A 16,964-nucleotide genomic window follows, 5' to 3' on the forward strand; every position below is an offset into this window, starting at 1 on the left:
GTATAATACTAAAATATACACTAATACACTATACAGTAATATTGTATTGTCTCATCACTTATTTTTTTACATTTTTTCTTATTTATTTAATGTTAAGGTATTGATGCGTAGATATTGTTGTTTTTAAATATTTAACTATATAAATATATAATATACTTTTATAGTGTTATACTATAAAGTATAAATCATGTTAGACAACAATAATATCAGGTATGATTATAATATGATATTTATATTTATAATATACTATAGATATTTGCTTTTATTTAATTGATTAATCAGTTTTTACTTTTTACATTTTTTTTCTTACTATAACTATTAACTTTCTAAAAATATATGATTAAAATAATTGCCATGTTCCAATTTCCAAAAATTCCATTTAGACTATATTATATAGCTTAGGTCTCAGTCAATCAACCAAAGTTGTGTTATTTTTTATTTTTCACATCAATTGTGTCGTATATGTCGGTTCTTCTTTGATTTCCAGTGGGTATTTGCCGTTTAATGTTTTCCCGAATTGTAAAATCTATACATTTTATGAATAACAATACGTTTAATATAAAATTCGTTTTTAAACAGGAAGATCTATTCAAGATAATAAATATCATACTTACCAAGATCTACATATAAATCCATATCCTTTTCATTAGCTTCTTCTACAACTTTACCCCAGGGATCCACAACCATTGAATGTCCCCATGCTACGTAATTAGATTTAGTGTCTCTGGCCGGCGAAGCAGCAATTACAAATGTTTGATTTTCCAATGCTCGGAATCTAAGTAATAAGCTCCAATGTGGTGGTCCAAGCTCCGTGCAGAAAGCACCAGGGTATATCAACAAATCACATCCTTAAATCCAAAATATATAAACATTAAATAATATAGGTAAACATAATATATAATATATTTAATATTATTTATTCCGTATTCGCATTTGTCCTTATAGTTTGTACTAACAGACGGAGCAAGAGTGTAGTTCACGTGATCTTGCCAGCTCAACAGGACCCAGTAGATGATACAATAAACTGTGCATAACTGTATAATATACAAATACACGTATTTAGAGGGGAGCCAGGGAGAGGGCTTGGGCGGTAAAATTGTACGAGCTGTAAATTGTGGAGAGCATTTTGATATAATACACGGTAAATCATTAATTGGGTGATAAAAAAAGTTAATAGTTTTTTTAAAATTAGTATTGTATTATTGTGATTTTCATTTGTCACGAAAAATTGATTGATAATACCAAAACATAGAAAAGTATTTTGTAGTTTGAAAATTGGGATACACAGAATAGAAGAAACGAAAAAAAAATTAAGAGAATTTAAAAGAATTTAATCTATTCTGTGCTTATAATATTATTATTCTAGTCATATTTTATGGAATTTTTTTGTGTTAATTAAAATAATTTATTTAATTTTTAAACGATTTGTGATGATGATGATGAACCTGAACCATATTCAAAGTGTTTTAAATTGTATGTGCTTCAATAAATTAACTTTTTTATGTTTACCTAATAATACACCTTTCAGATTATGAGTGTAGCGAAGAATGCATTGGTTTCACTAGCACGTGTTTTTTACAAATACAATAACTATTGCTGAAGAAATTTAGTTTGGGAAGGGGGCATTTAACCTAACCTAACCTAACCTGGGATGCAAAATTTCTAAATACCTACGTCTCTGTGTATATAATATAAATATACAGGGTGTAACAGGAAGACCTGACACAAAAAAAAATGATGTTACTTAAATGTATTACAAAAATTGTGAAGATTATGTTATTAATAAATAATTTAAAAAATATACTCAAGTCATGAAATTCCCAAAAATAATATTTTGAAAAAAATTATTACGTTCTAAATAAATTTAATTAAACAAAAATATTGATATTTAAAAAATTCTAAAAATTAAACTTATTGACTAAGATAAATGTTTTTTACCATCAAAATTGCCCTAATAATCAGATTTGCAAATTTACTAATTTGAATTTTTCAAAAAAATTTAAACCAAATTTTTATTATTTTTTTCAGTATTAAAAAATGAAAATAATATTTATTATTTTTATATTATATTATACGTGTAACGCAAGTGACTATAAATTATATATGTATATAAAAAAAATTTTAAATGTTAATTAGAACAAAAGTTTTTTCATCTGTCAGGTCTTCCCGTTAAACCCTGTATATATTGTATATATCACCGTAACGCAAATTTCAATGACTAGTGTGGGTAAGGATAAGTTTAGTGTAGTGTACCCAACCCTGTCATCCTTATATGCTCCGTCTAAGTATAATGTCTATACGTATTCGCAATGGATAATGACAAACCTTGTTTTTGGTATAACGCTGCCATTTCTGAAAATCTCATGTCATGACAAATGCCCAATCCAACCTTTAATTTTCCAATTTGGAACGTATTAAGTGTATTTCCTGGAGACATACCATTAGATTCTTTGAAGCAGGTACTACCGGGGATATTTACATCAAATAAATGTACCTGTAAATTATTTTTTTCGTGAATTAATCACATCATTCACATCTTACATTTTTCAGACATTATAAATTGAAATAAATATTAAAATATAATATGATGCATAATGTGACGTTCGAAAAATTGAAAAATATAATTATTATAAATTTTATAAAGTACCTAAGTATTTATAATTTAAAATATTAATATAGTACTTTTCTATGTTTGGCTATTAGGTTTCCATTCGGATCCCAAACCGTGCACGTGTTGTAGACTTTGTCATCACATAACTCTGGGATTGAACCACCTACAACGTACATTTTATTTGACTTGGCAGCTTGTGACAAGGCTTTGCACGTTTCACCATCAGGAATGATTTCAGCGTATTTTCTAAACAAAGCTAAAAAAAAATAACAATAATGAAATTAGATTAAAAATCTCCTGGTCAATTACTCAAATTTAAGTTAGTTTATTTTGATAACAGTATATCGCTGGTAAATGCATATCATATGGGTATGTGCTTATGTATAATTACTTGAATCAATTAATTTTTAATTGACTGGAAAGTCTTTTAATATATTGCAAGATATTATGATAAATTTCATTGTATAATACAATATATTATATATATATTATATATACGCATATTTTTCCTTTGTATTGTCTTGCAGTTTGTTGTTAATATTGTTTAATTAATATGCCTATTTTAAATTAATAATCAGAAATAATTTATTTATCACTGTATTTCAACACTGACTGTTTTTGTTTAAGAACAAGTTTATACATATTTATAATAACAACTTTAATTCTGATATAAAGTTTTTGTTGGCATATAACTATTATATTGCAATAATTATACTTCTACTATAGTTCTATACTTCTACATACATACGATTCACCATACACCATACGGCATACACGTAGGTACCTATCTTCTGCACATTTTTACTTTATTTTAATTTTAATTAACGTAAATTATTAAATTCGTTTTGGTATGTGTAGTTGTTGTATTTAAAGTTATTTTAAATACATAGTTAGACTTAGAAGGTTCCCCTTTTTCTATAGATTTAACTATTCAACTATTGTATACTGTTAAGTTTATAGATACTTGTATGTTAGTTAAAAAAAAACCTAAATTAAACACTATTAAAAAGGTGGGTAAGTGGATGTCACTCTGCTGTACAGTAGGTTACAAGTGGGTCACTGCGTATAATGGATGGCATTAAATTTGAATTCAATGATATAATATCATTGTATACGAATAACGATTCTGAGCGGGGACGGTTTGTTAGTGTGAATATATTTTTATATTATATTTGGCCGGTAAGTTGAATTAATATTATAAAATTAAACAAAATAACTAAAACCGTTATTCTTGGTTATTTAATATGTAATTTTGTCCAATTTTAAACATAAACTAACTATAAAAAAAACAGTCTTTTTATTTTTTAGAGATATTTTGGTTACAGAATAACCTACTTACGTGGAACCTTGTTTCAAATTTTTAATCCTTAGTTATAAAAGTTAAGCATTTTATACATTTTTAATTATAAAATCATTTTTAAATTTTAAATTTGATGAATGTTGTCAATATCAAATTTTAAATGCTTATAAAAGAAAACTGTGGCTATGCATTTTTAATATATTTCAGCTACTATTGTAACAATATATCAGGAGCCTTGTATTAAATTTTCATACTTTTTGACCCAATAAATGAAATTGTATTGACATCTATAGGAAAAAAAAATTAAAAAATTAAAAACTGAAATGTCCGTAAACAGTTCAAAACAAGTCAAAATATTTTGATAATTTTATCGTATATAGAAAATGATAATATAAACATTTAGTGAAAATTCCGTGTGTCTACGGTAATTTTTTTAGAGTAACACTAAAAACCAAAATCGATTTGGTCGAAAACCGATTTTGCGTAAAAAATAATGTCTATCTTTAATCTAATTTTACTATTATCGTATGGTGTAGTGAAACATTCTGGTAGTACGGCTAATGTGCAACCATTCGACTTGGCTTGCTGTATACGCTTCACGGCGATGGCTATGTTTGCTGATTTGTCGGTAGTGACGGACAACTGCAATACGGCCGCTCGAATATCTAATAGGTAGGTAATATTTGAATATTAACAAAATAACAATATTATGTTAGCTATTAATATATGTATGTAGTAACTTATATATATAATATGTTAAATTTATAAATTTTGTATATCACCTGAAGAAGTTGGAGAAGTCATTTTCACTTTCATAGAAGTACCAATACGCGATTGACTGATCTAATACTTTTAGACCAGCGGGCAAGCATTTAAATAGTACCCATGTATGAGCGATTGTGTTATATTTTTAAGAGATTCACCTGCAGAGTTCAATTTTGGTATCTATAAGTCCACTTTAAGCAGTGATAAGCATTATTATAGCATTTTAACCGTTTTAACAAGTCAACGGTCATTACAATGTTATTGCCTATTTCTGTTTTTTTCTTTTATCGTGAAGGTATTTAACTATACAAGCAGCAGTACGGGGAGTGGAAGTATATTACATTGAGTCTGATAAGTAATTAAAATATAATAATTAGATATACCTACCTACCTAATTAAATCAATCAAAAAAACAATACATTATATAATTTGTACTGAATCAATTAGTTTGATTTTTGGTAACGTACAAAAAGAAAAGTACCCTTATATAACAAATACATTTAATTATTTACCTATATTATACTGTCCTAATATTAGACATTTATCTTCATATGCTACTATAATAATATATGCACTATGCATTTTACTTCTCAACTGTTAAATATAAGTATAATATAGTATATAGTATATATACCATACGGATATATTAGATCGATAATTTATTATTTTTCTTAACTAGGTACTGTCGTTCTACGTATAGGCAGTATTATTTTTTATTAACATTTTAAGTTCAAATGTTGACAATATTTCTCAAAATCACTAAAATTTGGAAATTGTTTTGTACTTAAAAATTTATAAATGTTACCTAAACTTTAAAGGTAAGGACTGAAAATTTAAAATAAGCTTTTTGATAAGTAGCTCATACTGTAATCAAAAAAAAAATCTAGAAATAAAAATCTTTATAAATTGTATTCATTGGTAGGTACCCTCACAATGACGTTTTCAAATGCAATATTTTTGGCAAAAATTAATTCAACCTATACAATTTTACTAATAGTAAAATATATTATTTTAATAGCTATAACATAAAATTTACCCATAGACCATAGTAATATAGGTGACAGATAGTTTTTGCTCAGAATCATTTTACGTAGGTTAGGTTTTACATCATTATTTTATATCATTGAATTCGTATTTAATTATTATCTAGGTAATTAAAAGTTTTAGGGGCTAAATAAAAACTATTGATGTTTAAAAGTGTACAAACAAAATGCCTTTGATGAGAGATACGAGTTAACCAATGTCTAATTAACAAATATATTGTCTATAATAATATAATAGGTGCACGTAGACATCAGTAAAGGTGCCCCGTGCCTGTTGTTGTATGTTTTCAATAATTTACTGCTAATAGGTACCTAAGTAGTTTATCAAGGATATTGACGTGTTTGTTATAGGTCATCAAAACAATATTATTAACCTACCTATTATTATACCGGCTATCGTAACGTCCTTAACGAACTAATTAGCGATTATATTAATTAATAAAAAAATATGCCATGCGGTAAAACGGTTTATCTTTAGGTATAAACAGGATTAATATACTAAAAAGAACTTTAGAGTGTGATAAATTTTGCCCACTTTTTTTCATTCCTCTGTTTGTGGTTAATAATAAATGCCATCGGCAAAAAACTTGTAATAACGGTTTGCAATATTGATCGAACGCTTCTACATATTATTATGTATTTTTGTATAACTACTATACATAGTTAATTTATCAATAAATACCCATAATCCCGAAAAGTAGGAATTACAAATTTATTAAATATATTTTTACATAATTTCAACTTATAAGTTATTATTACAATTACAATATACAATACCTACATAATATAAACCATACGGTAATACTATTATTTGTTAAGTATTAACTTTTAAAAAAATCCTCCAATATGTGATAGAAAATAATATGTACAATGGGTAATAATTGAGAATCTAGAAAAAAAAGATTCTCAAAAAAATTAATTGAAATCATTGTTTTTTGTAAAAATTCCAATTTCGACTAAAAATTCATAATAAATTAATTTGGTTTTACCCATACTTTTTTTTAGTTTTAGTACATAAAAACAAAAAACATACAATGAGGAAATATGACCAGAATTATTCTAGTTTTAAATTTTTAATGTTTGTGATTGATCATTCGTTATAAACAAAAATTGTGCATATTTATTTACGATATGTTTTAATAGTAGTAAAAATAACTTATGTGGAACATTGTGTTAAATTAGCCATAGCTATTAAAATTGAAAATATAATTTTTAACTACAATAGTTTGGAATTGTTCGTGATTTTGACAAATTTTGTCAAAAGTTTAATTTAAACGAGTATAAAAATTGATGTATGTGTATTTCAAATATATTTAAGTAAGAACTACTTATAATCCTATATTCATTTTCAAGATGTTTGACTGAGTATAAACATTTCTATCAACAATATCTTAAAATTAGTCTTTATATTTTTGAAATTACATATTATGTATGATTATGACATAATAATTTAAGTATCAGAGTAATATTTAAGTTTCTAAGATATAATTATTTTTTGTATTTTAACAAAATAACACATAATTTGAGGATAAATCGTTATTTTATGTGTGAATATCCAATTTTGCCATTATTTGAACTTAAAACGTTAATAAAAAATAATTGTGGACTTACCCTAATTTTATTTTAAGTTTAGTAATAAAAACTAATGGGAAATTCTATTCTTAATACCAAAATATTAAATCTTCTATCTTTGTGACCGGGCATAACATATTTTATCAACATTTATAGAAAAAAACCTAAAAATAGTAGACAATTCTTAATTTTCCATATTTAACTCAGAAAGAGACGAAATATTTTAAAAATTATACTGTCTTTAAAATGTTGATATAAATATTTAGTGAACATTTCAAGTATTTACTTGATTATTACTTACGTTATTCAATTGAAATGTCAAAAATGTCAACAATTGTTGCTGCGTAAATATTTCTTTTTTGTCATATTTTTTTTTAATTTGAAAAAGGTACAGGGAATTTTACTTTCAACCCCACTTCGAGACCATTTTCGAAATTGACTATTGAAACATTTTTACTACTCCAAAAGATGATTACTGTTAAATGTTAATTGATAACGGAACACACAAAAAAATAAAAACACACATCATTGACAAATCAATTCATTTATTGCATCATTTCAAGTCTAAAAATCAATTGACTGGGTCAAACTGCAAGATGGAAAGTGGAACATTATGATATTCATGAGCTACGGATACTTTATACTATTTGATATTTGTATCGATGATTAAATTACAGTATTCGTACTTAGTAGTATTACCTACATGGTTGTTTGCGTATTATGTTGGATTTAGGGGCTTTCAAACTGGCTCGTCTAGCGGACAATGGACCCTTATTCAGTTAACCCTATAATAACAATATAATACGCCCTCATAAATTAGTTTTACGGTGCTTTTTGTCTTGTCATTTTTCAGACCACACACAAAGAGTTACCAGTATAGCCTCTGTCGACGGTCGTCGGTTGATGGTTGGTTTAAAATTGAAATTGTTCGATATTGATTCGAGTGGAATATAATGTGTTACATATAGATTATAGGTACAATAATAATATTACATACAGATTTGACTATGACATTAGACATAAAATTGTTCATCGGCCTGTTATCCTAATATATTACCTATATATACATTATTACTTATTAGATGTTATAAGGGCAGTGACTCATATAGTCATATAATATGGGGAACATTATTTTCGTATAGACTAACTATGCTGATGACGTATAATGTAGGTAAGGCGAGTATTTTATTGAATTCAAATAAAACTTAACACTTAAAATTATCTCGAAAAATTTTAACGTTTTTGGAACATTTGTTTCTTCATAATATCGAGGAATTACAATACAGCATACAATTTTTTATCATTATTATTTTTGTACACATTTGAATAACAGCTTACATTTTTAATTTCATAATCCACGGAATATTTTTCTAAGAAATTCAATACCTATATTGTAAAAATTGAATTTTATGCGAGTTTTTAGTTAATTATAGTTTAACGTATAATTATTATTATAAATATTTAAAGTTTAGATGAGTGGAGTGAAATGGCACATGGACAAGGGCACCCGAAAAGATGTTGATCATCCATTCATCCATTCATCCACTATTTCGTTAATTTAAACTTAGAAGTTATAACTAATTATTAATTAAGTATTAGCTTAGTTCGAAAAGTTCGAAAATGTTGTATTGTACCTAATAATTTTTAATTATGTAAAAAAATATTTACAGATAGGCACTTTTCGAGATAACGAATGCATACTTTTATATTAAGCACTTTCTTTAAATGTATTTGTAATATATTAATTCATGCGCAAATATCGTTTGGGATTTGGGGGGAGGCTAAAGCCTTAATTTTATAATATTTTATAAGCTTAAAACAAAATGTAGGAAATGTTTGGGGGGGCTATGAGTAGTATCATTTGGGGAGTTCAGACCGCTGATCCCCTCGCCCTCCTCGCCCTCCTCGCCCTCCGCACCCCCTCGCCCTCCTCGCCCTCCTCGCCCTCCTCGCCCTTCGCACCCCCTCGCCCTCCGCACCCTCCGCACCCTCCGCACCCTCCGCACCCTCCGCACCCTCCGCACCCTCCGCACCCTCCGCACCCTCCGCACCCTCCACACCCTCCGCACCCTCCGCACCCTCCGCACCCTCCTCGCCCCCTCGCCCTCCGCACCCTCCGCACCATCAGTTAATTAGTGATAATGATTATCCGTAACGTGTGCAGTGTATAAATCTCCTTATCAGTAATTAACTCCTACTATCAGCATCTGATGCAACTACCGTAACCTTATCAGTAATTAACTCCTCATTAGTGATAACGATTATCCGTAACGTGTGCGGTGTATAAATCTCCTTATCAGTAATTACTACTATCAACGTTGAGTGTGAAATTAAAAATAAATATATATTATTATTAAATATCGTATGACGTATATATTTATTGTTATGACGGTGTAGATTTATTCAAATAGCCGAAAATCACGAAATAAACGCTTATTGATATAATTCAGAAATATCTACTGTATGTCTACATTTGGAGTACGGTGTAGGTTTTTTTGAAAACGATCAAATAGCCGAAAATCACGAAATAAACGCTTATTGATATAAATCAGAAATATCTACTGTATGTCTACATTTGGAGTACGGTGTAGGTTTTTTTGAAAACGATCAAATAGCCGAAAATCACGAAATAAACGCTTATTGATATAATTCAGAAATATCTACTGTATGTCTACATTTGGAGTACGGTGTAGGTTTTTTTGAAAACGATCAAATAGCCGAAAATCACGAAATAAACGCTTATTGATATAAATCAGAAATATCTACTGTATGTCTACATTTGGAGTACTGTGTAGGTTTTTTTGAAAACGATCAAATAATCGTATATATCTATTGAATAGATGGCTATTATCCCTTTGTTATCGATACGACCTTGTCGTACACCAGCTGCAGCTGCCGCCGTTGTCAACGGTGTTCAGTGTGTCACAGTTTCTTGTACACGTTCTATGCGTTTGCTCCTTTCGTGTTTTTCAGCATTTATTATTTGCTCGACATTATTTAAAATATAATCAATTATTATTACTCTATGTTTAAAAGGCAACGGCGTTCAGTGTGTTCGTTCAGTGTGTCACAGTTACTTGTACACGTTCTATGTGTTTGCTCCGTTCATGTGTTTTTCAGCATTTATTATTTGTTTGACATTATTTAAAATATAATCAATTATTATCACTCTGTGTTTTAATTTTTACAAGTGTTTTAAACACTATATTATTTTTCATCTCGTTTTTATTTCAAACATTTTAAATATGTTCAACTGCGATCAGTGTCCGTCGGTGTTCGCACGTAAAGACGGTTTGGTTAAACATGAAATAACTCATGCGGGCATACGTTTTCCGTGTACCGTATGTACATCGACATTCAACTATAAATCGCATGTCAATAGACATCTGAAAAATATTCATGGTATGTTATAATTTTTTTTATTCAATATTAATTTATTGTTATTTTTTTTTTTTATTCAATATTAATTTATTGTTATTCCCAAGGTATCGTCAACGTTCCGGCTCACCTCAGACCAATGCCTGCTGCACCGATCATTACACAACCGGTAGAGCAAAGAATCGTTCAGGTTGCTCCAGCTCAAGTTCAGATTGCACCCCAAATATTTGTTCCTGATGTCCCGGCCGGTGGCTCGAACATGTTAACCGAAGACGAAATGTGTATGGAAGCCATGGACGAATTTGAGGATACAGGTTAGTTTTATTTATAAGAATTAGATTTTTAAAAGACCCACTGATTTTAACGGATCATTTTTTAAAAAAGATATACCGACAAGTATTATTGCTCGATCAATCAGATTTTTAAAAATAATTATCGTAAAATAGATTTTTAAAATTCAGCAAATTATCGTACAACACTTAATCAATTACTTAGATTTATTATAAATTTTAAATATAAATTCTATATTTTTTATTTTAAACTTATCAAGTGGTCTGTGAAGCGATCAATGGTATAATAGTTGGAGTATTCCGGCATTGTATCGATCAATTCACTCGTCGCATCCTATGGGGTAATAGTTGGAGTATTCCGGCATTGCACCGGTTGTCAGATCGTTTGATAGATTTAATTTTTTCAACAGATTTTTAAAATTCAGAAAATTATCGTACAACACTTAATCAATTACTTAGATTTATTATAAATTTTAAATATAAATTCTATATTTTTATTTTAAACTTATCAAGTGGTCTGTGAAGCGATCAATGGTATAATAGTTGGAGTATTCCGGCATTGTATCGATCAATTCACTCGTCGCATCCTATGGGGTAATAGTTGGAGTATTCCGGCATTGCACCGGTTGTCAGATCGTTTGATAGATTTAATTTTTTCAACAGATTTTTAAAATTCAGAAAATTATCGTACAACACTTAATCAATTACTTAGATTTATTATAAATTTTAAATATAAATTCTATATTTTTATTTTAAACTTATCAAGTGGTCTGTGAAGCGATCAATGGTATAATAGTTGGAGTATTCCGGCATTGTATCGATCAATTCACTCGTCGCATCCTATGGGGTAATAGTTGGAGTATTCCGGCATTGCACCGGTTGTCAGATCGTTTGGTAGATTTAATTTTTTCAACGCGATTTTTATTATATATCAACATTTTTATAACTTTGTAGTTATATCAGTAGATTTTTTTTCTATTTTTTAAGATTCGTGAGGTTAATTAGATTTCTAATAGATACGGTATTAATTTTATTAGATATTAATATTAGGTTTTTTTTATTTTTAAAGATTCTTACACCGTTACCGTCAACGGTAAACGCGTTTCTACGGCCAATACCGCCTCGGCTGCTAACGTTAAAAGGGTTAGGTTGAATCTCGTTAAGGCTCCAGGGTTTGTAGAAATTTTGTCGTCCGCAAATAGAAAAATAGTTTGGTACTATGCTAAAAATATCGGCAATACAACGATTTATTCCGACTTTATCCGACCCCTCATGCCTGAACTAGTCATTTTATTAAAGACCTCCGTACAAAAACATACTATTAAATTCAACCTGAAGCTCGAAGCTACGTACAACCGGCCCAACGTCCCCAATTCGTCGGAGAACCGGGCATTTAAAACAGTGGCGACAGAAATTTACCCTGACAGCGATATAAGAACTATTGTAGAGAGAGCGTATATGAAGTTGGTTCAGTAGAAAGATGATTACATCGGGAGGGGTAGTGGATTTACACTGGAGTCGATCGATGGGCTGTTGTTGGCCGTGTATAAATATACACCGATGGGCGGCTCGTCGTATATTCAACTACCCGAATATATAGATAGAAAACGGGGGACCATCAACCCACAAAACACGGATCAGGAGTGCTTCAAGTGGGCGATTTTGGCGAGGCTTGTAGCCGAAAATTTATCTGATAGATATAAATATTGTGTCGGAGAAAATTATAAAAAGCATGAGAAAAATTATAATTTTAACGGTATATCGTTCCCGACACCACTATCAGACATCACCAAATTTGAAAAAAATAATAATAACGTCTCTATAAATGTATACGGCCTCGACAAAAAATTCCAGGCACCCCGTAAGTACCCAACGTACGAAGTGTATCCGTTACGTGTGGTCGACGAAGAAAAAAAGGATCATTTCGACCTGTTGTTGGTGACGGACGGCGAAAATAACTCGCACTATGTTTACATTTCGAATTTTTCACGGCTCATACGTGCGCAGAAAACGAGACACAATGGGGGAGTAGTGTTTTGCAAGAGGTGTTTCACATCATTCGATGACAGGCGGCATAAATACAAGTTGAGCGGACAGGAGGCCCTGGACCAACATAAATTGATTTGTGGGGCGCACAAGCCAATATTACCGGAGATGCCGAAGGAGGGTGATTGTGTTGAATTCAGGGCGTGGAAAAACACGGTTAGGCACCCGTTTGTCATTTACGCGGATTTCGAGGCGATCTTGACGAAGGCGGAGGAGAAAAAAGGGGGGAACACAACAATTATTCAAAATCATGAGCCGATGAGTTATACATTTTTTGTGAAGGCGAGCGATGACGTACCGGCGGAATTATTGGTTCAACACGAGATACCGGCGGGGCCGGTAAAACATAGAGGGAGCGAAAACAGGACAGACGTGGCGAGACATTTTGTGGAGACGATAGTTGATGTGGCCCGGAAAATTGAAGGTCTGATGAAGACGAATATACCTATAACCATGACTGAGGACGAAGAAAAAACACATAAAGAGTGTAATGCGTGTAACTTATGCAAATGCATATTAGCCGGGGGCGGTAAGGTTAGGGATCATGATCATTTAACGGGTAAATTTAGGCAGACCTTGTGCTCTAGGTGTAATTTAGAGTTACAACAGCCTAAATTTGTCCCTGTCTTTTTTCATAATCTCTCAAACTACGACTCGCACTTCATAATCACTGAACTTGGGTATGATACACAGGCGATCAACGTTATACCGAACAGTGAGGAGAAATTTATATCTTTCTCGAAATATATAAGTAGTACCTTCACTGTTCGGTTTATCGACACGTTCCGGTTCATGGCGTCGAGTCTGTCGTCCCTGGCCGAAAATTTAGTTACACCCGAACATGAGAACTTCCGTGAGACAGCCAAACATTTTGTCGCCGGAGATATGCCGCTCGTGACTCGTAAGGGGGTGTACCCGTACGAGTACACAGATAGTTGGGAGTGGCTGGAGGAGACGAGGTTACCGAGGAAGAGAGAATTTTATAGTACGTTGACAGAGACCGGGATTAAGGAGGAAGACTTTGAGCACGCGAAGTTGGTTTGGGACCACTTTGGCTGTACGACGTTGGGCGAGTATTCAGACCTGTATCTCAAAATCGATGTATTGCTGTTGGCTGATGTGTTCGAAAACTTCCGCGACGTGTGCATGAGGGCATACAACCTGGACGCCGCCCATTATTTCACCGCCCCTGGACTTAGTTTCGATGCGATGCTTAAGTTCACGGGGCAAAAGCTGCAGTTGCTGGACGATTACGACATGTTGTTGATGTTCGAGAATGGTTAGTATATTATTTTTAAATGTGTATATAATATATAATAATCTTATTTATTTTTATAGGTATACGTGGTGGATTGGTTCAAGCGAGCAAACGATATGCGAAGGCGAATAATGCAAAGACCCCGGGGTATGATGAGACAAAAGAGAAATCGTGGATAGTGTATCAGGACTGTAAGTATATTTTTTCAAAACTTAATAATATTTTCATACTTATTAAGTTTTTTTATAGGTAACAACTTGTACGGGTGGGCAATGTCCCAGTACATGCCGTACGGTGGGTTCAACTGGGTCGAACCTACATTAAACGGACTTGATGATTTGAACGACACATCACCCATAGGGCGAGTGTATGAGGTGGATGTAACATACCCACAAAAATTACATGATAAGCATAACGACCTGCCTTTCCTGCCGCAAAACAGCGTGCCTCGAGGGTCGAAGGTGAGGAAGTTGATGGCGACATTTGAGAAAAAGGAGAATTACATCATACATTATAGGAACCTACAGCAGGCCATTAAGAATGGTTTGATAGTTGAAAAAGTAAATATTTATATTTTATAAGATTTTAAGCAGATTTTTAACATTTCTCTTATTTTTTATAGGTACACAGAGTTATTCAGTTTAGCCAGTCGGATTGGTTGGCTAAATATATTAAGTTAAACACAGAGATGAGGAAGAAGGCTAAGAACGATTTTGAGAAAGACTTTTTTAAGCTGATGAACAATGCTGTATTTGGTATGTTACTTTATACTATTTATTATATTTTTATTAATATTTTATTTTTACAGGTAAAACAATGCAATCGAAGAGGAAAGAGATGAAGATGGAGTTGGTGTCGTGTGAGAGGAGGTTGCAGAAACTGATTAACAAGTGTACATTCAAACACTGTACCAATTATAATGAAAACTTAAACGCTGTCGCTTTAGAGAATACAATTATTAGATTCGATAAACCTATATATATTGGTAAATATACTTTTTACCACTTTTATCATACATCTATTAACACATTTTATTATTTTTCAGGATTTGCAGTACTAGACATATCAAAAACAATGATGTATGACTATCATTACAATGTAATGAAGAAACACTATGGCCCTAGATTAACTCTTATGTATACTGACACAGGTAAATATAATTAAAATAATCTCATGTATATAATATATTAATTTAATATCATTCTTTTTCTAGATTCACTAGTGTATCACATTCAAACGGATGACTTCTACAAAGACTTGGCGGCTAACAGTAGCTTGTTGGACCGGATGGATACTGGTAACCTACCCAGTGACCATCCGTGCTATGTGATAGAAAGAAAGAAGTCCCCAGGATACTTTTCTGATGAAGTGGATGGTGATATAATTACTGAATTCTGTGGATTGAGAGCCAAGTCATATGCTTTCAATGTGTATGCCGGACCGGAGGAAAGAGTTGGTGGTGAAAAAAATCAAAGCGAAGGGGATAAGAGGTCATGTGGTTAAAAACCACATGACTCTTGAAGATCATAGGAAGTGTTTGTTTGAAGAAGATGGATTGGAATTATATACAGAGAATGTATCGATAAGATCATTCAACCACCAACTGATGACGATAAAAACAAAGAAATTAACGTATAACAGCTATGATGACAAGAGGGTGGTGCTAGAGGATAAAATACATACATTAGCACATGGACATTATAGTATAGAGTGAGTTAATACATTTATATATTTTTAAATTATTGTAATGATTTTACTTTTATATTTTATAGGGAAGATGAACCCGAGGATGAATGGCCTGAACTCGACTATGAGGTAGATGACAGAGGGCGACGATTGAGTAAACTGGATAAAGAGTTTATGAGGGAGCTTCTTTGTTACACAACTAAATAGTTTTATTTCAGAAACTTTACTTATTTTTTTTGTTATATAGTTTTATTGTTTTGTTATATATTGATTATTGTAAATAACTTGTAAATATTATCCTATTAATTGTTATATAATGTAAATACTTGATAATAGATTATTGTGTAATTTGTAAATATTTTTGTAAAATATTAGATTAGTGTATAAATTTGTAGTATTAACACCTTTATAATGTATACTTTGTATGTAAATGTATAATTTTTATATTGTATAATTTGTAAATACTCTATACCGTATCAGTATGCTTTTGCTAGATATGTAAGATAGTTTACAATGTTTTCTTGTAATATTTCTTTTTTCCTGTATAATTGTTTAAGCTATAACCATGTTTTTGCCAATATATTTAATTAAAAAATCTTATAAATGTATAAATAAAATAAAAAACAATGTTAAAATATTATTATGTTTATTAAATAAAATGTATACAAAAATCTTTAAGAATTATTTATAAACCATTTCCTTATAGCAAATACTTTATAGAATGTACATTGTTTTGGATTAAATTCCATATGAAAAATACAGCAAGGTAAGGTTTCTTCATCGCATATTTGATCCAAACGTGGACATCCAAGGTCTTCGATGTTGATTATTGCGACTTGAGGTATAAATTCTGCGAGCATCTGTTTTTTCTGTTCGCCTTTGACATAAATGCAGGTGAATTTTAATGAGTTCAATATTCTACTTAATTCTTCATACTCAACATCACCATATTCTATAGTTAGTTTATGATAGTTATGTTCCAGCCACTTGTTAGTTTTTTCACTCTTGTTGTCTT

At 30.9% G+C, this 16,964-nt stretch overlaps 2 protein-coding genes across 2 annotated transcripts; one reads left to right on the top strand and one right to left on the bottom strand.

Annotated features, from left to right (window-relative positions):
- Window positions 1–244: 244 nt before the first annotated feature.
- Window positions 245–4,841, bottom strand: LOC132941898 (omega-amidase NIT2-like). The gene is made up of 6 exons (XM_061010128.1): window positions 4,694–4,841; window positions 4,430–4,576; window positions 2,683–2,867; window positions 2,326–2,494; window positions 615–848; window positions 245–526 (listed from the first exon to the last, which is right to left on the bottom strand). Exons 1-6 carry the CDS (start codon window positions 4,725–4,727, stop codon window positions 429–431), a joined length of 867 nt encoding a protein of 288 aa, XP_060866111.1. The 5' UTR covers window positions 4,728–4,841; the 3' UTR covers window positions 245–428.
- Window positions 4,842–10,230: 5,389 nt separating this feature from the next.
- LOC132941934 (uncharacterized) lies at window positions 10,231–16,602 on the top strand. The gene is given in 11 exon segments (XM_061010189.1): window positions 10,231–10,693; window positions 10,777–10,983; window positions 12,029–14,284; window positions 14,344–14,454; window positions 14,513–14,823; window positions 14,886–15,018; window positions 15,072–15,248; window positions 15,309–15,413; window positions 15,477–15,723; window positions 15,725–15,973; window positions 16,036–16,602. Coding segments are annotated over 11 exon segments (4,074 nt in total). The 5' UTR covers window positions 10,231–10,536; the 3' UTR covers window positions 16,157–16,602.
- Window positions 16,603–16,964: the final 362 nt, after the last annotated feature.

This window comes from Metopolophium dirhodum, chromosome 3 (assembly GCF_019925205.1).
Source record: "Metopolophium dirhodum isolate CAU chromosome 3, ASM1992520v1, whole genome shotgun sequence".
NCBI lineage: Eukaryota > Metazoa > Arthropoda > Insecta > Hemiptera > Aphididae > Metopolophium > Metopolophium dirhodum.